This window comes from Haemaphysalis longicornis, unplaced genomic scaffold (assembly GCF_048455015.1).
Source record: "Haemaphysalis longicornis isolate Haplotype H1 unplaced genomic scaffold, Haemaphysalis longicornis Haplotype H1 scaffold_1, whole genome shotgun sequence".
NCBI lineage: Eukaryota > Metazoa > Arthropoda > Arachnida > Ixodida > Ixodidae > Haemaphysalis > Haemaphysalis longicornis.
In genome coordinates this window covers 375,034,078-375,060,518 of record NW_027526203.1, presented here as the reverse complement: position 1 = coordinate 375,060,518, position 26,441 = coordinate 375,034,078, and the positions used below count along the sequence as shown (strand labels likewise).

General features: G+C 45.9%; 1 protein-coding gene across 4 annotated transcripts in view; it reads left to right on the top strand.

The window, feature by feature from the left end:
- Positions 1–26,441, top strand: part of LOC144155113 (protein turtle homolog A-like) — a 430,406-nt gene that overhangs the window by 299,851 nt on the left and 104,114 nt on the right. For all 4 annotated transcript variants that reach the window (XM_077686368.1, XM_077686369.1, XM_077686367.1 and 1 more), the window contains one exon: positions 5,266–5,601. In XM_077686368.1, the coding sequence (XP_077542494.1) occupies positions 5,266–5,601 (336 nt within the window). The remainder of the gene's footprint in view (positions 1–5,265; positions 5,602–26,441) is intronic.

The window sequence follows — 26,441 nt, the reverse complement described above, 5'->3', positions numbered from 1 at the left end:
TCCGCGCTTTCCAACGACCCGAGTAGACACTTCCACGAAACGCATGCATCGGCCATTGGACTGGCGCCTCAAGGCCATTGACTGCTAAATATTTCCCATTTGGGCGGTAACATTGGAAGCTTACATGTAGATATTAACAGCTGTATCCTGAGTCATGGCTTAAAACGTCCATCAGCAACTGTTCAGCTGTTGCGTGAGCACAGGAATGGAAAAATTCCGCTGGTGCTGCGGTCTGTACGTGGCACGACTGGATTAACAAATGTGCTAACGATGACAGCAATTAGTTTGCCAGTGTCTGGCAGCAAAGATGATCACTATTAGGGCTCTATTCGGCGTGCTATTATTTATTATTGCGAAGCATTATTCGCCCCTTTGTCGCGATCGAATGGCCTGGCTGGTTGGTTGGCTGGATGAGTTTTCTTCTTCTGTAATCACTACCTGCCTGTAAAGGGTGCACCACCGCAGAAAGAGTATTATGGCGGGGAAGCAAGCCTTCAAATTAAGGTGAACTCGCACTTCGTACTACACGATTTTTTCAAGCGAAACTTGTATTGGCTGACTTGCCCCGTCGCTAGTGGCATAAACGCCATGCGGGAAAGCCAACATTATGCACGCGCTCCAATGACGATGACGATAATGACGATGACATTGCTTGAGCTGCTTAGCATGTACTCACTCGGGGGATTGGCGAAGAATGAAGTGTACTGTGGCCCAGTTGAAGCTTACCGATTGAAACCCTCCCGGGGATTCCCCTTCTCTGGTACAGCCGTCGCTCGCCGTTCGCAGCTGCAGCCGGCGAGCGCGCACCAGTGTCAAGCTATTCATGCCACAATGGGAGTCAATCAGCGCCGTCGCTCGCATCACGCCACATTGCAGGTGTGGTCGCTCGCTCTCGTCGGGAAGTTTACCTTATAACACATCATGGGTAGGCCGCACGTGGTTTGCTCTGCGGAACAGCGGGTAGCCATTGGAAGAAAGCAAACACTCCCGACAATCGCAAAGAATTATGTATAATAACGTATACCAGACATCCGCGTTCGGGTAAAGCCCAGCGTAATGGAAGTGTTTCGTTTTGGTCGATCTGTGGTTTTGCGTTTTCATTTCGGTCATTGCCTTTTCAGTTTGGCAGAAGTGCTTTCGTTTTCGTTTATCGGTAATTGCGTTTAGATTTTTGGTCGTTCTAGATTTCCCTGGGGTCACGCTTAGCGCCCATCCCTGTTTCCAGTGGGAAGGGATTATAATTTTTCCTGTAAGGATATAGGGATCCTTGTATGTGTATTGGTGTGAGATAGCTGCACGCGTCGTAGCGGAGACCTCCGGATTAATTGTGACCACCTGGGCGTCTTTAAAGGGACTCTACAACACTTCCGATAAACGCTTTAGCAATTTTCTTCGCGTCTGGAAGCTCTGCAGAAGCTGTAGTTATCGCCAACACGAAACGGCACCTTGTGATTTGCTCGTTGCAGCGGATACGCCTTCCGTTCTGGTTTGCTTGTGTGGCTTTCTATTATTTAAAGTGGCTCTAGAACGCATTCCTTACTGCAACTGGAAAAAAAAAAACAGCTAATAGCAGCAGCACCGCTGTAATGACATAATTTTAGCGGTCGACGAACGCCAAGACCGGGAAAAGAGGAATACCTTTTGAGCAAGTTTCTAGATTATCTGATAGGCACAGAGAAGTAATTTTTGGCTGAGATACTTTGCGACCCCCTTATCTAAGTACTGGTTGTGGTGGTTGCCTACGTTCTGCAAGGATTTAAGATTTTTAAAAGAAGATGAAAAAGTTGTTGCAGGGTCCCTTTCAAATGCGCCACAATTTTTACACAGGGACGTTTTTCGTCCTTCGCCTTCATCAGAAAAGCACCAGCCGCGGTCAGGATCAAACCCGTGTCCTTGGGCTTAGCAGAACGCCCTCGCCGCTGAGGTACCACCCATGACGGGTACTTTTTTTTTATCGTGGGCCTTAAGGGTAGCCTTTAAATTTAATGGTGCACTGTCATTCGATCGATAGGTGACAGGGTCTGCTCATTTACATTACACGGCAGTCATGGTAGCACCCATCCTTCATTTTTAGTGGACAAGCGCGTAAAGTATTCATGAAATTTTAGCACGTTGTTGCTAAGATTAACAATTTTTGATCATCCTGCACTTAAACGTGGGTGCACCGTCGTGTTTGTGTTGCGGGTGTTCACATCCTAGTACGCGTATAAATTTCCGAACATTTTCCTGCATCAACTCAAGCTACTCGCCCCGAGTTTGAGAAAACATAGCGCCTGAGCAGCTTCGTGTGGATCGATTCGGCCTCGTAACGCGAAGTCAAAAAAAAAATCCTTTGGAGAACGCGGCAGTTCTATAACGAAAAAAAGGAGGGAGGAGGGAGGGAAGGAGGCACACACGAGAGATTAGTGGGTAAGTGAAAGTACAACAATGCGCGAGAAAGCGAGGTGTCTCCGGCGTATTAGAAAAAAGCATGACGAGGATGAAACACGAAGGGAAGCGGAGTGCAGTGTATGCCGGGAATGGTGAAAGAAAAAAAATCTCGTTCAGCGCAAAAAGATGCGGTAAAGGAAGTGGCCGAAACACTGCCCGGTTCTACGGAGGCGCGAAAAACAAAACTCAATTGATTTTCAGGGTTGCCAAAACCTTATGAGATGGAAGACAAATAAAAACCCCAGAAAAGACAAAGCGAAAGAAGTAAAAGGCGGCAGTAATCGAACGAAGTAGTCAGCCGAGTGAAAAGGGAAAGTGGAAGGAGTTCCCTGTCGTCGGGATTTCGCAGGGATTGGAGCAGTGATTTCGGCCCGTTTTTCTCTGTCACGTTGTTGTCGTGTTTTGTTCTCCCTGCTCCATCTCCTGAGCCGCAACTTCGCGCCGAGGCGGCGAGCTGGGAGAGGCGGCGAAGAGCGGGAACAACAGGCGGCCGCTGCGGTCGAATTTGTGTGAAACCGTTTCAAGCCTTCACCTCGGGCTGCGAGCAATTTCGCTTGTTTCCTTCTCACTCTTTTCCTTCGGTGCCTGTTTGTCTGCTGCGCCACCTCGCTCTGGCCGGCACTGAGTTGAGTTTCGTTGTCATCTGCCTTTTTTTGTTGCTTATCCTCACTTGTTTTTTCTTGCTTTCCAAAGCACCAGTCGCTTTTTGCGTGGAGCAACGAGACAGATGAGAAACGAGTCGTCTTCCTTAGCGCGATCACCGTGCTCCAAGCACTGTCTTCTAATACCAATGACAACATAGAAGCGCAGTTACGTTGTTCGCCTACTCGATGCAGCTTGCCGCTGCCTGGCAATAGAAGCGCTTCCCAGATCCAATTTTGTTTATGCGAAACCCCACGAAAGTAGGCTCGGACTGTTCTTTATCTCTGTCTCTTTTCGTTCCTTCTTTATCTCCTTATACGGCACTCGGTCTTTTTTTTTTACTTGCAGTCCTTGTTTGCTTTATTCCGCGAACGCTACTTTGCTTCCTAAATTCAGGCTGACTCCTTTTTGTGCTATTTTCTACTCACTGTTCGAGTGCGAGCATACGCGTGGTGCAATGAAAAAGTAGGGCTATATAGTGTGAAAGAAGGAAGGCTTATTTCATTTCGCTTCAGTTTTCCTGGCAAAACTCTAGAGTAGGAGGAAATTACTCCACTTGCCCATTCAATTCCCTCGCATGTATTCCTCGAGTGAACGTCATCTTTAGTGGGCTTCCCGAATGCGAAATAAAATTGTGTCAAGGAAGGTAAGGTCGTGCAGTGAATTGCTCTGCGTAGTATATTCATACGAGTAATGAGCGTATACTTATTATAGCAGAAAGAAGTGCGATCGCTAAGTATTATATTTTTAACGAAATTCAATTGGGATACCGCATGAACACGACACAGTAGCTTGATGAGGAAGTACTTGTGCTGCAAAAAAAAATAACGATACAGACTTCGAACTTTCCCGCGCAGACGACTGAATTAGGACAATATTTGGTTGTGAAGATGTCAATTTTGCCACTTTCGGCAGTAAAAAAAAATCATATCAACGTTTTATGCGCCGACACTATACATGGGCTATGATGCGCCGTAGCTAGGGGCTGCTAGTTAATTTTGGCCAGCTGGGGGTCACAAAGTCGCGGCGAAACTTCACACACACACACGCACGCACACATGCGCGCCCGCGCGCACACGCGCGCACACACACACACACACACACACACACACACACACACACACACACACACACACACACACACACACACACACACACACACACACACACACACACACACACACGCACACGCACACGCACACGCACACGCACACGCACACGCACACACACACACACGCGCGCACGCGCACGCACGCACGCACGCACGCACGCACACAGGTTCTTGTTTTTCGGCTCCCTTACAAAGACGACCGCCGCAACAGAAAACACTTGCGGGCCGAGTTACGAAAGACCGGGCGAATTGCGGTTTTTTTAAGGTCACTTAGTGCCGTGCCTCCAATAGCTTGAGAGGTATTTTGCATAGATAAAATCCTGGGATTAATGCGAACATTGTATGAATAACAACTTCCCTTCCGGGCTTCTCGCAGATTGTGTGGTGGGCTCTGGAATGGTGCTCGAGATGACTTTGGTTCGAGTGTGAAGAGTACTTCTTCACTGCTCTGGAAACGTGACTTTCCGCTGTGTTTTCGGCTTAGCTCTTTATTATTCGGCCAGAATTTTGCGTCAAACTCATTGCATCTCAGAATTTTAAAAAATCCCGGCCATCTCCACTAAGCTGAAAGCTGAGGAGGGTCGAAGCATGCAGTGTGTAAGTGTATTCTTGGCGCATTGGTGTTTTTGCCAACGGAGATGAAACTGTTGGGGGATAGAGATATAAAGCTTAGCTGTAAGTCTCTTGTCTTTGAAGCACGAAGCATCCTAGCGCGAGGCGTTGGAAAACAAGTGTCCCGGTGTGTTCTTTTAGTACGCGTTACGTTTCAGCGCGAGGCGTAAACGATTGTCCTGGTGTTTCAGTACGGAACTATATTGACGATGACATTAGGTGACATGAGACGCCGACAGCCCGACCCCTAAGGGGCTTCGCCCCTAAAAAAAACATGCAGAGTTTTTTATTGTTACTCACGTACGAGTAGCACACAAAACGAAGTACGGCAACAAATAAACCTTGCGCAGTTGTGTCTTACGCCCTGCAACCAAATCACCCTGACGGTGGGTGGCTTTTGAAAATGGTGAGCGAGGACAGAGGTAGCTGCCGAACGCCACCGCTGATTCTGCCTCGTGCTTCTCCCGCAGTGACGGTGGTGCTGACGGAAGGGGCGAGCGCCGACCTGCCTTGCGACCTCGGGCCGCGCTCGGACCCCGCAGTCAAGGTCTGGTGGCACCGTGCCGACGACCCGACCACGCCGCTCTACACCCTGGACCCGCCGCCTGGTCGCCGGGGGAACCTGATGCAGGCCCGCCACTCGGTTGCCGAGCCTCTGCGGGGCCGCGCGCACTTCTCGGCCGTCCGCAGACCTGCTCTGCTGTCCATCTCGTCGCTGCGCTACGAGGACCACGGCTTGTACGTCTGCAACGTTGAGTACAAGCACGGTAGTCGCAGGAGCTACGACGTCGAACTGCACATAATTGGTGAGCGCCGCTCTCGTTGCTGCTAATTAATCGCGGACAATGCAATCGGAAAGGTTGGCTCACTGTTCCCCTACGTTGAGATCAAAAAACGTCTCGGGACATTGCTGTGTGCGTAACCCTTGGACCCGCCAACCGAAACAATTCTCCACATGCTTTCAAAACCGGCGCCTAAAATACCAAGAGTGGCCCTGAACTGTGAGGCGAGCTTTTGAGGTTGTAGATTGTAGAGGTTGTGGAGGACGAAAGGACGATGTTCTTATAGTTCCGCCGTTCGTTTTGCTACGCCGTTTAAACCAGATGGATTATAAATCCTAAGCCTTGTAATTTTGTTATCAATGCTGATCACATCGAACCACAAGCGCTTCGTGACGGCGGAAAAATCGGTCGGGCTCCAACCATCGATCGTTCGAGTACATTCGACCTACAATGGGATATAACTAGGGTTCTGCGTTTTCGGAGTTAATTTTTGAGCAAATTCGGAGGGCGTTTTTCGGAGTTTATTTATTTTTGCAAATTCGGAGTTTTTCGCAGTGTTCTTTCAGAATACACAGAATTCGGAGTTTTTCGGATTATTAGGGTCGTAAAGTATTGATCTTTAAGAAATGCTATGTACAACAATAAAAGAAACGAAACAGCAGAGTCATTTTTAAAGCAGAGTCAATATTTGCAACATTCGTCGTGACATCCATTTACAACTTGTAGGATATGCAGGCATATTTTCCAATGTTAGTGTCTGTCACCGCAGCAAGCTCCTTACGACTGACCACGCGAAACATTGAGAATGCGCTTTCGACATTCGCACTAGATATAAGAAGACCCATCAAATCCAGTGCGCAGCGTGGAAGGGTGGGTCAATCTCGTGCATGCATCCGCCAAAACTGTAGCGGCTCCACAATTCCTTCACAACGTAGGCCTGATACGCCAGGAACTCTCTTTCTAGCTGGGTAATATGGCCTCGCTGTACGACCACTGTGAACAAGTGCTTGCAGATCTCGAACATGTGAGGTAGTTCTGCCTTCACGTTCGGGTTGACGATCTGCACCCAATACCAAAACGAATCGCTGGTTTATTGCAAGTCGTCCGCAATATTTCGTTGGACGGCCTGGCTCCACTTCTCGGCCACAGAACCGTAGTACTTATGGAAGCTGTTAACAGAGTACAAGTGCTTCTCCTCATCAACAATGTCGAGCATGCAGTCGACTTCCCCGCCAAAACTCGGCCCTGAGGCGTCGGTCCATTGGCTTAACAGTGCCTTCAGGCGCACAACAAGTAGGAAATAGACCTCATGCATCAATGTAGATTCAGCTTCTAGTTACTTGATTATTGAGAACACTTCGTTCTGGTTTTTTTTTTTTTAAGAATCTGAACTTAACAAGCAGGTCATGCAGAAAAGGAATCGAATATAGGAAACGAGTATCAAACACAATCGAATAAGATTGTGAATGTAGGCCACATTTTGATAAGACCAGCATTGTAGGACGACACGAGGATCAGCTAACAAGAGAAATCGTCGAGGCATACCGGATTGTTTCATTGAAAGACAAATGCGTTAGCACAGCTTCCACAAGAAAGAACTGAAATTCCTATCCAATCACTAGTTTTTGCCTTCCTAAAGGGCCTTTTTAAGCGGGTGTTTGAACTGTACTCCACTCTTTAGTTTTTATTGTATTTGCGTGTACTCCTCCCCTTTCCCTCTTTTCTTTCGTTCGCAGTGTACCGTCATGTATAAAATCGGGCATCGCAGTGAAAATAAACGAGTTGATAGTAACGCCGTGTCCCGTCCACTTCGTTTGTCCTTGTTCCTTTGCACTTACTTAAACGTTCAATCTTTAGTGAAATAAGGTCAGAGAAGGGCGCATGAAATTCTAGGAAAATAACATATCCGGGAAAAGGGCCCGAAGTGGAGTGGCAGGGAAGGTGAGAAGTGTTTGACCTTGGTTCAACTGTTGTTGTGGGGAGAGATCTTGTTTTTCATGATAAGGGTCCTTTGTGAAGCGTGGAAACGTAAGTGGAACTAACAAAAGTGGAAACATGAAAATAGAACATGAAAAGTTGTTCGAGGATGCCAGGGAAAGATAAAGGGTTGTCTGGTTTTCACAGGCGGCGGTCCCTGAATTCGGAGTTTTTCGGATGAGTCCGAATTCGCAAGATTTTTACCAGCGAGTGTTTTTTGGATTTTATCGGATTTATCCGAAAACGCAGAACTTTAGATATAACGCGGGCTCCACGCTTTCGCATGTTACAGAAGTATGTAACTGAAACGAGTCCAGTGCACGCGCTGATGGGGTGCGCGGTGTGAATGCTACATAGAATGAACTTTTTTTGTTTATAGCATTCCGTGCTTTTCAGCAGTGATTTAGCACTGCAACACGATTTATACTTTGGCATTTGGGCCTTTTATTTATTGCCGTGGTCACTCTATCGCCAAGAACAACGTTGTTATATAATTACCAAGTTGTGCTTACGAGGGAGACTTCGCGAGGGATACTGAGTGTCGATTCGATGCCACATCCGTGTCCTTCTAGTGCTACCAGTTCCGGCATAAATAATCATCCAGGATATTGCTTTGGCTACACATGATCGGTGTGACCATTCCAGGGTGGCTATTTCGGGCACAAACAGCTCTCATCACCACAACAAGAACTGCCTGCCCTGGGGCGGTATTCTCGAGTTTTGTCCCTTTTACGTCCCTTTCAAAAGTGTCCCTTTCGGCAAGCCCTGATTGCCTATAAGCAAACAACCGGAAGTGACGTAACGCAATCGCAACAAACCTACTGCCAACGCCCACACGCCCACTGCTTAACCGGAAGTACGTCACGATAAAAGGGACTCAAAAGGGACGTTTTCAAAATGGACGGTTACGAGAATACCGCCCCTGGTGTATTATTCCGCCAAAACCTTCCAGTGAATATACAACGAAATGCGTGTGCGTGGCCCCCCGTCCACAGCAGCTGTAAAGCGCCTTATTACGGCGGCAATTACGATGGAAGCGACACAGCATACGAAGCTGAAAGTCTCCCTGTCCGGACAGGCCACCGCTGGAACCCGAACCTGGCAACGTTCAGAACTCGAACGCAGTGTAGCGAGGCCAGCTTAGCTGGGCTATTTGAAGGGCTCTCGGGCATTCACTGGGATATAATAGGATTAAGCATGGCTAGAAGAGCAGATGAATAGCGGGTACATTCTGGGATATGAAGGACGTCGAGTTAAAAGGAGCTTGGGGTTGGATTTTTGATCCGCGAAGAGATAACAAGAAATTAGTATGAATTATACAGCATTAGCGAAAGCGTCGCAATATTTGTAATCCAGCTAGAAAAGAGATACGGGTTAACGATAGTATAAGCTTATGCACCGACTCCTAGCTATAGTGATGATGCTGTTGACAGTTTACACCAAGAGGCTGAATTGGCACTGAGTGAAATAAAATAAAGGTACACAATACTAATGGGAGAATAACGAAAAAGTAGGTAAGGAGGAAATAGGGACGCGAAATGGAACACTTTAAATAGGTTGCTGGAATAGCCGAGGGGATACATTGGTTGGATTTGCGGACATAAATACTCTGATGAGCGTAATAAACACGTTCTTCCACAAACGAAAGAACAGCAAATAGACGTAGAAAAGCCACAATAGTACAACTACAAACGAGATCGACTCCACTCTGAGACACAATGCTGGAATTCTGCACTACGTGGAGGTTCTAGAGAAGATCAAGAGCTGTCACAACGGGTCTGGGACAGCCATAAATACGCTGGATCGGAAAAATTAAGGAAGAAACTAGCAAAAAGAAAAAAAAAACAATTTGCACTCAGAAACAGCGAAACATGGGAGTTAACTATTATACTTATGAACCGATTCTCGGCCTTAACCGGGCACAGTCAAGATAGCAATACCGAATGACAACCTAGCAAAGATAATCACAGAATCCGCAGTATCTATAGAAGGATAAGAGCCTAGAAAAGAAACTAGTAAGCAATCTCTGAAAATTAAAGAACATGGTGCAAAATACAGGAGCATGAAAGTGTCAAAAAGGGAGAGGACAATCGAAATGGCAGAGTTGTCCGAAGTAATAACTAAGGTTAGGGAGATTCGTAAGTAAGGTTAGTGAGATTCTTACCTACAACATGGCGAGTATTGATGGAAAACAACTGAGAAGAAGCTTGCTGTTGGAAGAGGATAGTGTATGCAGGCCGGGTAGAAAGCGCAAACATTACGTACTGTATGGATGAGGTAATAAAAGTAGCGGAAATAGTTCATAGCGAGTGCTATACTAGCAACATCAGGCGATTAGACAGCACTCAAATGACAAACTTGGTTCTCGAGGCTGGAATAGTATCTAAATACAAGGTCAAAAACGTGCTCAGGAATGAAGAGAAGAAAATCTGCATTATACGACGGAATAAAAGTGGGTTACGTAAAGAATGGAGAAATTGTACCATAGAAGCTTGCAAAATTATTCGCGTGATGACTGAGAATATTAAAGGTGCCAGTGGCCTGGATAAACTCCAGCCCTAACATATTCCCAAGACAGTAGATGTCAAAAGTTTAAAAAATACATAACCGAGTTACATCACAAATTGTTTACGAATGTAATAATTACGCACATATGCGAGGCCCTAAATTTCCAAGAACGGAAGGAACAGGCCGAATTTAGGAAAAGATACGGAACGATCGCTACCTTTCACGTCATCAATCACGTAATATTGAAATCCACGGTGTATGTAAACTTCTTTACATGACATTCATTATTCTGAAAAAGCGTTGGGCTCTGTAGACACTACAACAGTACTGGAAGCATTGAAGCACCAGAGAATAGAGGAGCCGTATATAATACTTTTGGGTAACCTATAAAACGGATGCAGGGGAGTTATAGTCCTCGCAAAGAATAGTTAACATTTAATAATCAAGAAGGGAGTGAGGCGAGGAGACGCCCTCTCTCCAAAATTGTTTACGACCTTACAAGCTAAGAAACTTACGGGTACTGCCCGGTACGACTTATGCCAGATACCTCGCTCCATACTACAGGCCTTGAAAGAAAACTTAGGTCGGCCGAACAAGCAATGGTAAGAAGTATGATAGGAGTAACTCTTGGGGATTGGAAACGAGCATCTTGGATCAGAAAACAAAGTATGGTAGAATGTATCATAGCTCAAATAAAAGAGAAGTGAACTTGGGATTGGGCATGTAATGCGGAGAACTGACAACCGGTGCGCCAATGATAGTAACCGAGGGACCGCCAAGACGCCAGTGTAAGTAGGAAAATACAATTATATAAAGATTTGAGGCGCAGAATGGACTACGGCATCGCCATACAGAAACGGCTGGAGGCATATGGGAGAGGCGTTCGTCCTGAAGGGGATGCAAATAGGCCAATGATGACGATGGCGAGAATTTCTCGTCGTTTTTGTTCCTTTTACTTTTGTCTCCTTTCACATTCTCCGCCTGTCTTCGGAAGGGGCAGAGGAGGCATCCCATCCCCTTTACGAAAGGAAATCCTGCGTAGGCCGCTGATATACTGGTGAATCGACCAGTACGACAGCGGAAAGGTGGTGGTGGCCGAGTCATGTATGTCTTCAAAGCCCCGCAGCGAGGATGGCCCCGAGGGTGCATGACAGCTTGCTGCAGCCGAAAGTTTGAACCCCTTCTCCTCTTTCATTTGTGGATGCCAAATGGGAGGTTCTGCGCAAGGTTACCCTCGGGGCTGGGCCATCGTCAGTGCACCGACAAGAGCTGACGCTACTGATAAAATCGTCCACAAAAAGAGAAACAAAGTTACGCCTCCCTGCTTTTTCTTTAAATGCGCTAATAACATTGCTGTTTATTAATTATAAACGTGCAGCTTGTGAGGCAGCGTCCTCCTCACTTACTCGTTGCTTGTTCTAAATATAGGTAAATATTTACTCTGAGCTATAACATATCATTAGAGAGCACGCATGCATAATTAACGACCGTGTGCAACACATTTGTTTTGTTTAGCTATTGGATAAACTGCCGCAGTTCAACTATTTTCATCCCACCTGTGATTTCGGTAGCCATCTTGCAAATGAACCTTCTATGTAATTCTCGTTTTATTTGTAGCCCTTGACCCGCAGTTGCTTGTTTGTGTCTCAAAACACGTCAGTAGTTTGCCGCCAAAAGGTGCGAATATATTTGATAGATACGTTGCACCGGAATTAAATCGCGAAGCTTCACCGCCACCGGATAAATGCTTCCCTCTTCATTCACTAAATTCCCGCGTTGGATCCCTAGTTAAGTTTCGGTTTGTTGGCATGATTTCCCAGGTTTTATTCCCGACGGTGACGGAGGTATTAGGTATACAGAAGGTTGAATTTGTGTTGAAAAAAAGGAGCCCCGTTTTCTTTTTCGCCACGCAATGCCATTTATTGTAGTGTTTTCCTATAGAAAAATCAACATAACATTTGTACTGAAAGTGGTTGAGATTTTGGTTATTTGTCTGAATGTGCTGCACTGAAAGCAACCGCACTTGCTGACCGCGCCGGCGGCATTTCCTTAATTGTGTTGTTCCTGCCTTTGGTCCCCTTCCATCTCACCGTTGCGCTGCTGAGCACGAGGTCGCGGGTTCGATTCCCGGCCGCGGCGGCCGCTTTTCTGATGGAGGCGAAAAGCAAAAACGCCCGTGTGTACGAGATTTCGGCGCACGATAAAGATCCCCAGGTGGTCAAAATTAATCCGGAGCCCTCCACTACGGCGCGCCTCATCGCCTGCGTTGCGTCGGCGCGTTAAACCCCACAATCAATCAATCAAACCTTCCATCTCAGGAATCACGCTCGGCCACGTATTTTCTCTGTTCACGTGTCTTTGCACAGCTTGTCGAAACATATTTGTCGCCGTAGTTGCTGTATTGACGCTTACAAAATGCCAAATAAGAAACAACCGCGGCATAATGGCCAAAAAACCGGCCAATGTTGGCCGGTTTTAGAAACCAACCGGCAACCTTCCCGCTGCCTGAAAAACCGGTCGGACCGGTCTAAAACCGGTCAGGTGGCAAACCCATCTCCAGTCTCACTGAGTAATACTGTGTGGTCCGCAAACCTCAAATGGCTCACGTATTCTCCATTTAATCTTAGACCTATGTTTTCCCAGTCAAGCTTTTTAAATGCCCCCTCCAGACATGCTGTGAACAATTTTGGCGAGATGCTATCCCCCTGCCTTACTCCCTTTCGGGTCGGGAATTTATCCCTTCGCTTGTGGAGGGTTATCCTACCCATGCATTCCTTATATATGTCTGCTCTATTCCCTGGTCTTTTAGTGCTTCTAGCACGGCTGCGGTCAGTACGGAATCAAACGCTTTCTCACAGTCGATAAATGCCATGTAAAGGGTTTTTGTGTATTATGCGGATTTTTCTAAAACCCACTTGCGGTCCGCTCCGCTTCTGTAGCAAACGGGAGCGCCACTGCATGCGCATGCGTAACGCGCTAAGGCGCTAGCGGCGATACCGGAGCGGGGCCCCGCTACGCTAGCCGGGGCATCTTAAGGGACCGTCGCGGCAGCTCACGGTACCCCGCATAAATTTTAAGATGTCTGCCCCCTGTGATGCGAGCGCGCTACGGCGGACTCCGTTTCTTCAGTTAAAATACGAGCGACGAAACCGCCAAAGCGCTTCAGAATAAGGAAAGGTGGCACACACTTCTAAGACATTTAGAACGGAAGCGCAAAAATTTAGTGCCCTTCCGCTCTGGGAAGAATGATGACGTGCGAAGCTGGACGCCGTCCAGGAAGTGCATGAAAGAAAACACGTTTGTTCGTAATTTACAATTGAGCATACTTGCTAGACAATTAGCTGGATGAAATTAGGAAGGACCCGAGCTTCAATCTTGCGGACAAACACGGAGCTGTCTGTTTTACTCCTGAGTCGTAGGCATCTAACTGTTTGTACATCACCCACTGAGGCGACACCGGACAAGTCGCATTGGGCCGTTTGACGTTCACGTTTAAACCTCCCGCCAACACAACGTACTTCTCATCAGTAAGGGCATGAAACCTATAGCTTCACGTGCCCCCTCCCAACCCGTACGCCGCGGCAACCTGTTATGTGCGCTGGCTAGAAGTGAAAGAAACCGGTGCAAATGTCGCTCTAAAAGCCTTTAAGCGGAACAAGTAATGCTGCCCCACGTCGGTGTCCCAAGCGGTCAAGTTGAAGCTCATCCGGGACGAATTTGCAGCTACTCGACGAGCTGGTACTAGAGGACGGAACGGCGGCGGCAGCGGCTTTTTATTGTTTTCTTGCCTATTCGCGCTCCTGTTCGGGTCGCGGCTTCTTATTTCCCGCTCGTCCTCCAAGCAAACGACATGAGTCCTTCCCATAGCTTGTTAAAGCTGGAGGGTCTCGAGCTTTGTTCTGGCGGGCAAACATGTGACTGTCCGTAACCCTCCCCCGTCGTAGGCATCTTACTATCTGTGTAACACACCAGCCCAGACGGAAACCGCTGGATTACGCAGGACAGCTGACAGGACGCACTGGGCCATGAGACTTCCACGTTTAATTCTCGCACCAGCACAACGGGCATTATCGGTAGCGGCATTTCTCTCCCCCCACCGGCAACCCGTGCACGCATAAACCGGCAAGCGGTGATGGGCTCATACTTGGGCGTGAAATACACAGGCGAAAATGTCACTCGGAAAGCATTTCAAAGTTGGAGAAGAGTAATGGGCTCACGCCAGCGTTCCACCTGGGCAAGTGGCTATTCTATTCACACCTGCTCGGCGAGGTGGAATTAGAGGCGGCCACTGCAGCGGCGGCTTTCACTCATTTTTTACACACATCTTCGGTGTGTGATCCGCAACCATCTGATAACGGCGCTACCGCCGTTGTCATCCGATAGCGCAACTTGTGAAAGAGGCATCGGCGGTGGCGAGGAGAATAGCAATTGTGTTAGAGCGGTTGGCGGTGCGGAGCAGGAGCCCCGGAGCGGCGCCGAGTAAATCGGCTTCACCGGAATGAAAACCGGAGGAGTTAGACATATACTGCTTCGCAATAAAACGTCGACCGAAGCGCGACCCTCTTGCCATGGCCGCTGGAAGAAGGGCACCCTGCGTGACCTCTCATCCAGCGGCGTGCTCCTGCAGCGCCGAGAAAGACAGCCTTGTATTGGCTATTGCAACGTTGAATGGCTTCTTTTGAAGCATTTAGGACCATTATATTGTACGCGTCAGCGACTACATTATATTAAACAGGTTAAATAGGGCACTAACACAGTATTTTACTTTAATTGAGTGACCAAAATACCAATTCTTACCTTTACTTTGGGGTGACGTTTTGCTTTACACGCGCTCAGGACAGGACCAGTGATACGAGTGATTCCCCGCGGAGGGAGATGTGGTCATCGCTTAGCCAAAAACTTTTCTGCTACTGACGCTCCTGTTTTGCTGAGCGGGCCATTGGGAACATAGCGGGCCATCAAATACGGTCAGCTTGAACCCTCTATCATCTAGTCCAAGTTGGCCGTTATGCTGCCCTGTTCGTCTCGGAGAGCGTACATCCTGCCTTTTCCAATGACTAGAGTTCTCTTAGTTGCTTTTAACAATACCACTATTTGCAGCGTTTCCTCGATCACTGCCATGTTATATGCAAGAATGTCGTTTGTTTTACTTCTTTTAATCATTTTCGACAGCTTGGCTTATTCAATCTGATCCACCGTACTTGACTCTTTCGTGTGCTTACGTTTCGCAATTAGTTCCTTCGTTTTCTTCGTTTTTCAATTTTCTCCCTACATGTTGCTGCTCTCACACGTACTGGTGATTCACTGATCGCTGATGTTAGGTTAGCCTGTCTACAGTGGCCTTGTTCTGTTCGTCTTGAAGCGCGAATTCGTTTTGAAGACTTATTTTAAACTCCTGCGCTTTGGCTTTGTGTGACTCCATGCGGAGTTTCTTACTTTTCATGAGTTTCCTCCTTTCGCTTTTGAGATTCAGCCTTAGCTTGCATCTAAGTACCCTATGATCGCTGCTCCATATCTTACTTAGCACCTCAACGTCTTGCACAATACCTGGGTTGTCACTTAATAAAATGAAGTCAATTTCGTTTTTTCTGGTACGAAAATATGTAGGCGTCAATGGCTACTAGTCTCAAACATCGCATATTGCATGCGGAGTACCACACGGAAGCATTTTTGGGCCTTTTTTATTCAACTTGTATATAAATGACATCACCAATGTTAACACAGACGTCTTTTAATCGATTTATGCAGATTTTACTAGACTCTTTTTCGGTGGATATAACCAAGATGAGCTAATTCAAAATGCAATTTAGTACTCGCTTGTACAGCTTGCTTAGTGGGAGGATGCTAATGCGCTCCAGATTAATGTAGCCAACCCCAAGGCAATGTTCTTTTACCCCAAGGGTAAAATAATAAATGTTTCTCAATCGATTAGTTATAGCTCCAACGATATTGAGATCGTAACTGCTGTTAAGATACTGGGTGTATGCTTTACAGACAGAATATTATGGGATAAACACGTTGACTACGTGAGTCTGAAACTGGCCCGTACTGTGGGTATTTTAACTTGTTGGAGCCATATTCTTCCCACAAACATTACTTCTTTTTCAATCATTATTTATGTCCCAGCTTCAATACTGTCCTCTATAGTGTGGGGTACAACCACACAAAGAAGCATTCAGAAACCTCATCTACTAAAAAAAAACGTCTCAGAGTGGTTTACAGTTGCCCGAGGGTCTATCCTACTTTTGAACTCTTCCATGAGGCAAAAGTACCGAAAGCATCTAACCTTTACCATATACGGCTAGCGTCATGTTACAAAAAAGAAGTCAGGCACAACATTTCAACACTGTCGGAAATAGCCCGCCTAACAAAATATGTACCTACATACCCTCTGCGCTACGTACAAAATTTTTTTCATTCCTACACCACGTACAAACTACGGACTAGAAAGGTTCCAACATAACCTTCCCAGCGTCCTAAACTACATGTATGAAAAAGGCTTAAATATCTCAACATTTAGTAGAATGCAACTATTTAGTTTATTTGACACCTAATGATAAACATAGCGACCCAACTCTATTCACACTCTTTGTTTCGTTACTATGCCACCTTATTGTTGTTGCACTGTAATGGCTAGTTCTTTCTGTGCTTTGTGTATCTTCTGATGACCGAGTTTTTTGTTCTGCTAATTTGAACTGTTGTCATTTCAATGTGTTCATGAGTAATATCTGAACCAGCTTAGTGATGTCTTGTACATGTTGTACTACTCTTTGCTTATTACTGCATTTCATTTGGATTGCTATGATGTGCAACTAAGGGTCTCCTGTCGTCTGTAAGTAGTGATGTAGCCAATTCCTTTTCCTTTGCCGATGCTGCAGTCAAACCATCCAGGGCCCGGGACCTAGTCAAGCCTTTTTTCCTGGTGTGCTCTGCTTTATAAGTGGAAGTAAAGTCATTATTATTAATATTAATAATAATAATAATAATAATAATAATAATAATAATAATAATAATAATAATAATAATAATAATAATAATAATAATAATAATAATAATAATAATAATAATAATAATAATCAATCAATCAATCAATGTTTAGTATAGTGCCCAGGAACAGCGGAGGCCTTCGTGCTGGAGCACTCAGAGGGGAAAATGCAGCACTGTAGTACATCAACAATTTGCTAATAAACACTCAGTGAGCAAAAGAAAGAAAGACCTACAAAAACGGCAAAGAAGATTATAAATAAAATAGTGCAATCCAACCGACTTTACACAATCAAGTCGTGCTGGCGCACAGACAAGGTATAAGACAGCAATGAAATGCATCAACAGCTGGCAAAAGAACAGTGAGTGAGCAAAAAATAAGAAGAAACTAAAACTTCAAAGAAGAATAAAAATACCATAGTGTAATTTTAGGCAACATTACACAATCAATAGAAACTGTAATGTCTGGTCAGTTGCAAGAAGACATCTTACAATAAGCGTAACTATACAGAAGGGTGAGTGAAAAGAAGAAAGTTTTTACAAGATTCGGGAAGCGTACATTTTCAGTTTCAAATGGACGCATGAAGTGAATATGGCAACTTTTAATGATAAAAACGGCAGAAAAAGAAAAATTCTACGATAATTACAGTCGCAGTATCAGCACAATACACGAATAACCAGGAACAAGAACAAGCTCGGTGAAGTCAATGCACACGTCAGGACGATAAGTGAAGAAAACTAGCACTGCCAAGATGAACCTAGTGTGTCAGAGCTGACAACCCGGCCAAAAACTCCCGAAGAGGACGCTGAAAGATATCGAGCTTCTCGGAGTGAACATTATGCAGATGCTGCATCCTTTGAAGAGGAGAACGTGTGCTGAGAGCTCCAGCTGCTTTAAAAGGGTGGGCGAGCCTTGTAGCTTTTTGTGGAACGCGAAAACTGATTGATTCAAGTAGTTCCGGGCATAAAATAATACCATGAAGCAATTTGTACATGAAAAGAAGGTCTGAGTGGGTCCGCCGGGAACTTAGAGAAACAGTTATAGGGATAGGCTCCGAAGGAAAACGATGCCTAAATATTGATGAAAATTTGGTTTGTACACGCTCTATACGTTGACAGTTGGAACTACAGGTTCCATTCCAAACGACAGAAGCATATTCTAGTTGCGGAATACAAAGCGTTCTGAATAGTTTTAGGAATGAAGAAGGAAACCGGAATTCTCGAGAAAACCTGCATACAGCCCCAAGAGAGCGTAGCGCCCGCCTAGTAAGTTGAGTGACATGAGGTGAGAAAGTTAAGGCACTGTCGAAAAGCACGCCGAGGTCTCTGATCTCTTCAACTCTAGACAAGTAATAATAATAACAAGTAATAATAATAATAATAATAATAATAATAATAATAATAATAATAATAATAATAATAATAATAATAATAATAATAATAATCAATCAATCATGTTTATTTACGTGCCCAGGAACAGCCAGAGGCCTTAGTGCTGGCGCACGGATAGTTACATAAAAATAAAATACAAGAAACATATAGCAAGAAACAAACAGGCGACAAGACACACACAAATTGAAGTAGTGAAAATGACAGAAATAAAGCACAGGCGGAGCCTGGGTACAGGTAAAAAAATAAAAAAAAAGAAGATGCCTATGTTGCTCTGCCTGTCGTAAAGGCCACACGACAGGCAGAGCAACAAAGTTTGACAGTAATACAACAAAAACAACGGCAAGAGTGTAAAGACAAATGATAAGACGAACAAATGACAGTAAACAGTTTCAAAAATAGGCAACTATCAGTTGGATAGACACAACCGCAGAGAAACCAAATTCCAGAAAAAAAAAAGAACGACAGACATATCATAGATGTTTAACATACTGTATTCAACAGCGCTGTACGGTAAATTGTAAAGGATTTCTGAAAGATGTCAAGGCGTTCAAAGAAGCGGTTGTAACAATTCTGTTTCTGCGCACAGGAGAATGATTGGAGTTGCGCGCAGCGGTCAAGAACGGGCGATGCGACCGGGCGATAATAATAATAATAGTAATATTATTATTATTATTATTAATTTTATCAGAAATTTTCCGTGTCCATATCCTATTCTTTCGTTTGTAGAAGAATGTGTTCATCAACCTCAGGTTATTTCTTTCTGCAAATCCCACCAGTGTATCTCCACAACTGTTGCGATTGTCTATTCCGAAGTTTCCCGCTGACCTTTCTCCCATTTTCTTCTTACCGACCTTTGCGTGAAAGTCTCCCATTACAATCATAAACTGTGTTGTTGCCTTCTTCATTGCTGATTCGACAACCTCGTAGAAGCTGTTTACGGCTTCATCATCATAGCTGGTTGTTGGCGCAAAGGCTTGTACTATCTTTAACCTGTATCGCTTGTTTAGCTTGATCACAACAGCCGCGACTCCCTCGCTAATGCTGAAAAACTGCGCTGGTCTTTGTGCCTTTTTCGTTCGGTCTTCGTTTTTTGTGCGCTCAAGTTGCAGTCATGAATTGTCACCAACTAGCGCGCGTTTCAGCGTTATTTCAACCGCTATTCCTGCCATTTACCTCTGGATTAGAAATCCAACCGCGTGTTAACTCTTCTCTTGGGGTCCACTGTATGTTCCCACTCGTGAGCTCCATTAGGCCTTCTCCTGCCCTTCCGTCTAACTTCACTTAGCCCTATAATGTCACACTGAATGTCTGAGAGCTCCTCTTGTAGTACAGCTGAGCTTCCCTCGCTAGACAGGGTGCTTACGTTGAAGGTTGCCAGGGTCAAGTTCCAATGGTGGCCTGTCCGGACCCAGAGATTCATAGAGCCCTTTGCTGTATCGCTGTTCAGACCACCTCCGTGCACGGACAGGTGCTCTACAGCTGCTGGGGATTGGCGGCCGAGAGTTGATTTGGTCAGTCATGGGAGGTGGCGGCCGTATACCACACCAGCGTGGCCAGATTCTTCTCTCGTGAGGGAGTGCTGTTTGTTTCCCTAAGAGCCTTCCTAGCATGATCGAACCTTTCTATTGTAGCCTCTTCGGTATCCGGGATGATGGTTACTTCCGCAGCAGGCAGCACTCCATACCTGCATGGTTACGACACAAGGCCAGACGGAAAGAGAGAGAGAAGGCGAGAGAAGTTTCCCGCGGACGACGTTTCCGACCACGCCTGCAGCGATATTGAGCCAGCGTTTCTCGGTTTTGCTTTTTTTACGCGTGGTACTGAAGAAATAAGCAGAGGCGCTAGCTAACTTATGAGAGATCCACTGACGTCTGGCCGTTGGAAAAGTGAGCCAATGCTGTGCTCAAGTGTATAGCTCCGAAAAATGGCTAGTTTGAAGCCCAGCTGGCCAAAAAGGCCGCTGAAGGTGTAGCGTCCTTCCTCGCCATTCGAACACTATTCTAACCCGAAAAACTGTTTATCGGAACAACGGGGGCCTTTCGGCAGGGCTGCGCGAAAGCTAGGCAACCCTGTGCACTCTTAAGTCTGGAAACCTTGGGACCGTGACGGGGCTTCAAGAAAACTCTATTTTAGTATTTTCTACATAAACTCCGCTTACATACCTAGGTAGCCCTTGCTCGGGCGGTCGCAGAAAGGGGTTGCACTTTTGTCTACTCCCAGGGGTTGTCGAGTTACTCAAATTTTAGCGATGTTTCCTGTGTCACCCCGGGACGCCTCCGTACTCCTAGCTCGGTATAGGCACGGTGGTTGCGACGTGGCACTGAACTTAGTTTTTCCCCTTCGTAGAGCTCAGTGTCCAATGTTGCGGAAGGCCTTCTTTAGCTTTTCGAAGAGTCTTTTCGCCCTACCCAAGGAATAGTGTCCTTTTTTTCGAATTTAATCCTGCGAATGGGCCAGTTAGGCTTGCCGCTACTGCGGTTTGTTTGCATAGCGTATCGACGAGCGCTGTTATTATTTCGGCCTTAAGATGCATTTAAGTGCCTGTCCGATGCAGCGGAAGAGTTTTTTTAACCTATCTGAACTTTTCAAAGGCAACGCCAGGTGAGTTAATGGCTTATTTTGCGGTTTTCTGCCGGCGGCTCTGCCGACTAGGGCTATCTGTGACGGGCTGTTTGTTAACATCGATTTCGGGCCAAGCGTGGTTATATCGGGATTTCCTTGTTTCGATGTGTGCCTGTCTGAGGCAGCGGATGTGTTTTCGATACTGTGTCAATTTTTTACAGGCTCCGCCGGGTGAATTACTTGCTTATTGTGCGATCTTGCACCGGCAGCTTGCCGAATAGGGCTAACTGTGACTGTTGTTTGTTTATATTTGGGCTTTCTGCTGTAAATGTACCAAAAATCCGCCTAGCGAGCTGATTTAACTTTCCAAACTCTCCAAACAGCCCCGCGATAACGCCAGTATGGCCTTTAAGGGGCCACCCTGTCACGGAAGTTAGCTAGATTTGTTTTACTTGCTTTGCACCTAACCCGACACGGCCACCCCCATGCCGAAAATAAGAAAACGTTTTTACCTGTACATATATTGGTGCTAGGATGTTCAAATTTGGAATAAAGGGTCTCTAGAAAGTTATGAAAGAGGAGTGCGAAAGGATTAGATATCCTGATGAAAATTTGAAACTTCGCGCAACCCCATGGAAACACGTCCGCCATGACGGGAAACTTCAAGAAACTTCCTTGTTTCATTTTCGTAAAGAACGATTCCTTGAGAAAAAAAGATACCTGCAAAAATTGCTATTAGAGTGAAAGGCTGGATGCTCAAATCCTGGTATCCTAAAACTGTTAAGCGATGCTTTAAAACGTTTGATTTTTTTTTGTCTTCGTTGGTCTTCTTGGAAGCCCTCGTTTATTTATGACTAAACTGCAAACATTTCGCCTTATCTCATGTACTCGCTGCCAATCGCGCCTTCTAAATGCAATTATTTTTGAGGAGACAGGGAAGCAGAGCAGGGTTAGACTTAGACGTCTTGTTTTGTGTATCCCGTTCCCCAAAAGAAAATGAATAGGTGGACGCTATTCACAGCACAAAGGACTGGTCAGCAATGTTCATTTTTTATCGCATAATTTCACCCCGATGAAGCGACGTCCTGGGACAAGTGAACGCGGCATTGGTGCCCTTCATTGATTGCCCTTTTTGTGGCCCACGTTTACAAGAACGGCACGATACAACGAAAACTACAGAAGCGAAGCGTCGGACCATGAATGTAATGTTATTTTTCATCCGCCTCAGTGCGGGAAGAGTGTCCTTGCACAAAGTGCGCACATTTGCAAGTAAAACCAATAACGTTCTGCAGCTGTGTATGCTTTCATCACGGATGAATACCATGCACCGAAGGCTGAAAGCTCTAGTGTCGCGGTGGGTGCCGCCGACTTAGTCATAACCGTCCAACTCCCCTCGCATGGAGCGCACTCTGGCGAGAGAGTTTCCGGGTCGTAGGAGAAAAATAAAAAGCCCCCTTCCCGTGCCACGGCGTTACTTCCCGGATTCAGGTTTGTTCGACATTTTGCTAGCCTCACGTTCCTGTGATGCTTTTGTTCCAAGCACGCCTCCCAGTTCTGGGCAGCCTGCACGCTCGGTTTGCTGCGGGGCTTCAACTCAACCCATTGCGCCTCCCAAACGACGTCAAGAAATAGCGCGTAAACATGTTTACGTTCGCATTCTGCCTTCTGCTGTTATGACGGATGAAAATGTTGGCGAAATCGGCTCATGACCAGCGTTTGCATTTGTTCGGACAATTTTTTTTCCTTGGCTTCTCAATCGCACTCTTCCTCTGCGCGCAAAGTCCTTTCATGGCCTCTTTTCATGCATCACCATCCGGTGTTTTGCAGGCTGCCGGGAACGCTAACCGGATGAAAAATGAAACGGCGCCAAAGTACGGGCTACGAAGCGCGGAAGCAGGTTAAACGCACGGGAAGCGAAAGCTTTCTGGAGCAAATGCTAAGAAACATGTTGACATAGGGGGATCGTCGGTCGTAACTTGCACGGTATGAACTGTTTTGGTGCGCCGTGAGAAAGACGGCAGCAGTTCAATTTGCAAATGGTCGTCTTTCACATCAATAAGCAAAGTACCGCGTTTCCGTGTGCGTGGTAAACGTGGTTTCTAGCTGTCAGAACGGGGCCCGACGCCGGTTGCCATTCGTCCGTTATGTCCTGGCATGTTGAATCTTTTACATCCAGTAAAAATAGCCCGGAGGTCCGAGAAATTTGGCATGGCGCATGATGGCAAAATAGTCTGCTATTCTGGCAGCCGAAATGTTTCTCACGACGGATGAAAATAACTACCAATTTCACTGTTCACATTACCTCGGTTTGACTATATGGACGCAACACTGAACGCATGAGTTTATTTAAGCAATTGCCGCCGCAGACTACCTTTCCAAGCACCTAAAATAAGGTAACCCGTACGCTCGCCCACAGTATCAAATTTTTGTCTCAGAAAACCTTCTCAGACATGGCATTACATTGGAATAATAAACTACCGCTGATTCCGCATAAAAACTGCGAGATACTGCAGAAAGTGTATGTTTCACAAGGACTTTCAGTTGAACTGTGCATCCACTCTCAAGTGGTGGTTCATAAGTGCTTAAATGTAAATTAAGGGCTTAATTAACACATCGAATTTACATCGAAGCTATAAGGCACGCTGCATAAGGTCTGCGAACTAATTTAAATGCCGTGGGGATTTTAAGCGTGCGCCGAAACCTTGTACGCACTGATCCTTTCATCCTTCGCTGCATCCAAAGTACACCCTTAGCACTCGGGAATAGAACCCGCTGTCCCGTGAACGATACATATGTTGTTCACTCAAAGTAATACAGCAGACAAACTGCGGGTTTTAGCCGCCGGTCTCGGAAGTCTGTCTTAACCGGTGGAACCGGTCAGGGTAAGTGTATGTGCCGACTGTTTGGCGGGTTCACCCTCCAAAGAGAGCTTTTTACGCCCGCATTTGAGGGAAGCCTGGAAAGTAATTTAGGCGTATGGAACTTTACTTTTTTTTACATCGAGCCACAAGTGAAAATAGTGCCCCGCTAATCTAAAATGGGACCCGTCGTGAGCTGCGGAGTTCCCTAGCTGGCGGCCATCGTAGTGGCCAGTTTGTATTATTCAAGTACCGTATGTTACGGCCCTGTGCACTCGCGGGAGAATTTCCGGCCGCAATACACGACGAAATATTTGGAGGCATTTCAGTCGCCCTGAGCAACATGACTCCGCAATGCTGGAAACGTTACACGGGTGCTTGGCAAGGAGGACGTGACGGCCTTTTTGGGCATTAAGCAGCGTTCTAGGGAAATTATTGGAACAAATTGGAAGATACCGGTCGATAGAATTTGTCAGCGGGGCGGGCAAATGGGGATATATGTAGTGTAAAAGGCGGTTAGCAAGGGAGGGGGACACAGGGAAGACCGGCGAAGGGGAGAGTTAAACAGAAAGACGAACAGGAACAAAGATGAAAGGAAGGATTTGGAAGGAAGTACGAAAGTTAGGAATAAAGAAGGAAGAAAACAGGCAGAAAAAAAATAATAAAGAAAGAAGGAGGATATGAAGACTCATATGAAGAGAAGTAAAATCACAGAAATGAAAAAAGGAAGGAATGAAAAAAAAAGTGAAGGAACCGGGAAAGAATAAAGTGTAAAATGTATACCGAGATGTGAAGGTAAAGTGATAAAGAAAGTAACAAGCGTAGAAAGAAGTGAAATAACGCGAAAATAAAAGAAATAGGAAGGTAATCTTCCTTTCTATGCACGTGTGCAAATGCACAGAGATAGTGTCACGTCTCCTTTCAGTTTCAAATACTGACTTCACGCGGACGGCGTTTTTATGCCGGAGCAGCAGATAATACTTCCGGAATAAAGCTAAACGGGCCCATAACACCCGCCCAAATTTGTATTCTCTTACCTACATTTGATGAAATTCATTAAGTCTCTGGCATTTCGGCAAGCCTGTTTTTTCCCTCATTTTGTTAGCCATTATTAGTAGCGGTTATTAAGAAATGTCATTTCAGTCTCTCCCGTGATACATTTCTATAACCACATTCAAGAGCAATGATATCAGAGCAAAACAGATATTTAGAAGTCTGCACAACAAACGTGCAGTGTGGCGCCAATGGCAGAGTATCGTTTTGCGTTGTTGACGGCGTAGCTCAACACAGACTAAAGAGATGGCTGTATAAGGGATGCCATTGGCCACTCACTCCCTAATCTGAGGCCCTCCGAGTTATGGCTTTGTATTAATGCTTTGTACTTACCTATTTGGGTGTTACGTAGGTTTAAGCACGCTTCGAAGCACTGCGGAAATGAGCAAGCTATGGGGAAACTTTATCCGCCTCTTCTTCAGCGCATTTTAAGAGGTACCATTTTCGCTATGCTGCACGACACACAGCTACTCTCTTGGGTATGCTTCCAGCGGATTTTGTTTCTTACTTTCCTTTCGGAAAGGTCAAACCACGTTTACGTCGACCGTGGCGACGGGCAGACAATGTACTTTCCTCGTCGTCCGTAATAAGGTGGCAGTCCCTGATTTGTACTCGTACCCACGCAATGCTTCCTGGAGGGAATAGATGTTCGACACAAGCTCTGATACTATGAAACAGGGCACTAAATTATTATTGTGTTAGCGGTATGTCCTGCTTGTAAAAAAAAAAAAAAAAAAAAAAAAAAAAACCTTGGGCTTCGTCCTGAATACAGATAGGGTGTGTGATGCGGGGGTGAGCAGGATAGGAGGAGCGTGACCGGTACCAAAGCGAGTGACGTAGTACAGCACAGCGACAGCCAATCACAGCATGCGGAGGGGGGTGACGTCAAGCCAATTTCTCGGATGCCATCAGGTCATAGTGGCGGTGGCGGCAGCTTGCCCCCGTTGCCACGTTTCCCCGGCATGTCTGTACGCGTCGTGTCGCCGTTGTACGCCTCGATGGCCGGTGTTCTAAAAGAAAAAAAGTAGTGTGAGGTGAGTGCAAGGCCTAATAATACTGCGTAATATTTTAAACCGATATTTAGGTAGTACAGCATCACAACTGGTTGGATTTTACAATATTACATTCACAATGATGCTGATATTTTACTACTATAGCGATTGCCAGTCCTAGTCATTATGGAGATTATACTCAAAAATTTGGTGTACGGACATTTATTTACCTCAACGGAGAGAGTACACTTCGATGCCTCGGCGGGCGAAATGATAATTTACGTTTCCTAAAAAAAATGGCGGGCAATCACGACGACGCATGCGCATTGACAGCAGCGGCTGTGTGTTAAAGCTTCAGGTTGCGTCCCAATTTGGGATGACATTTCGTTAATATCCCGTTTTTACAGAGAGAAAGGGAGAGAGATATAGAGATAGAGGGAGTGAAAGAGAGGGGGTCACGTGATCTTGACGTATTACCTTCGTCGCTTTCGTCCTTTCGCCCCTGTCTCTAACTTTCTTCACACTGATATTTCCAACC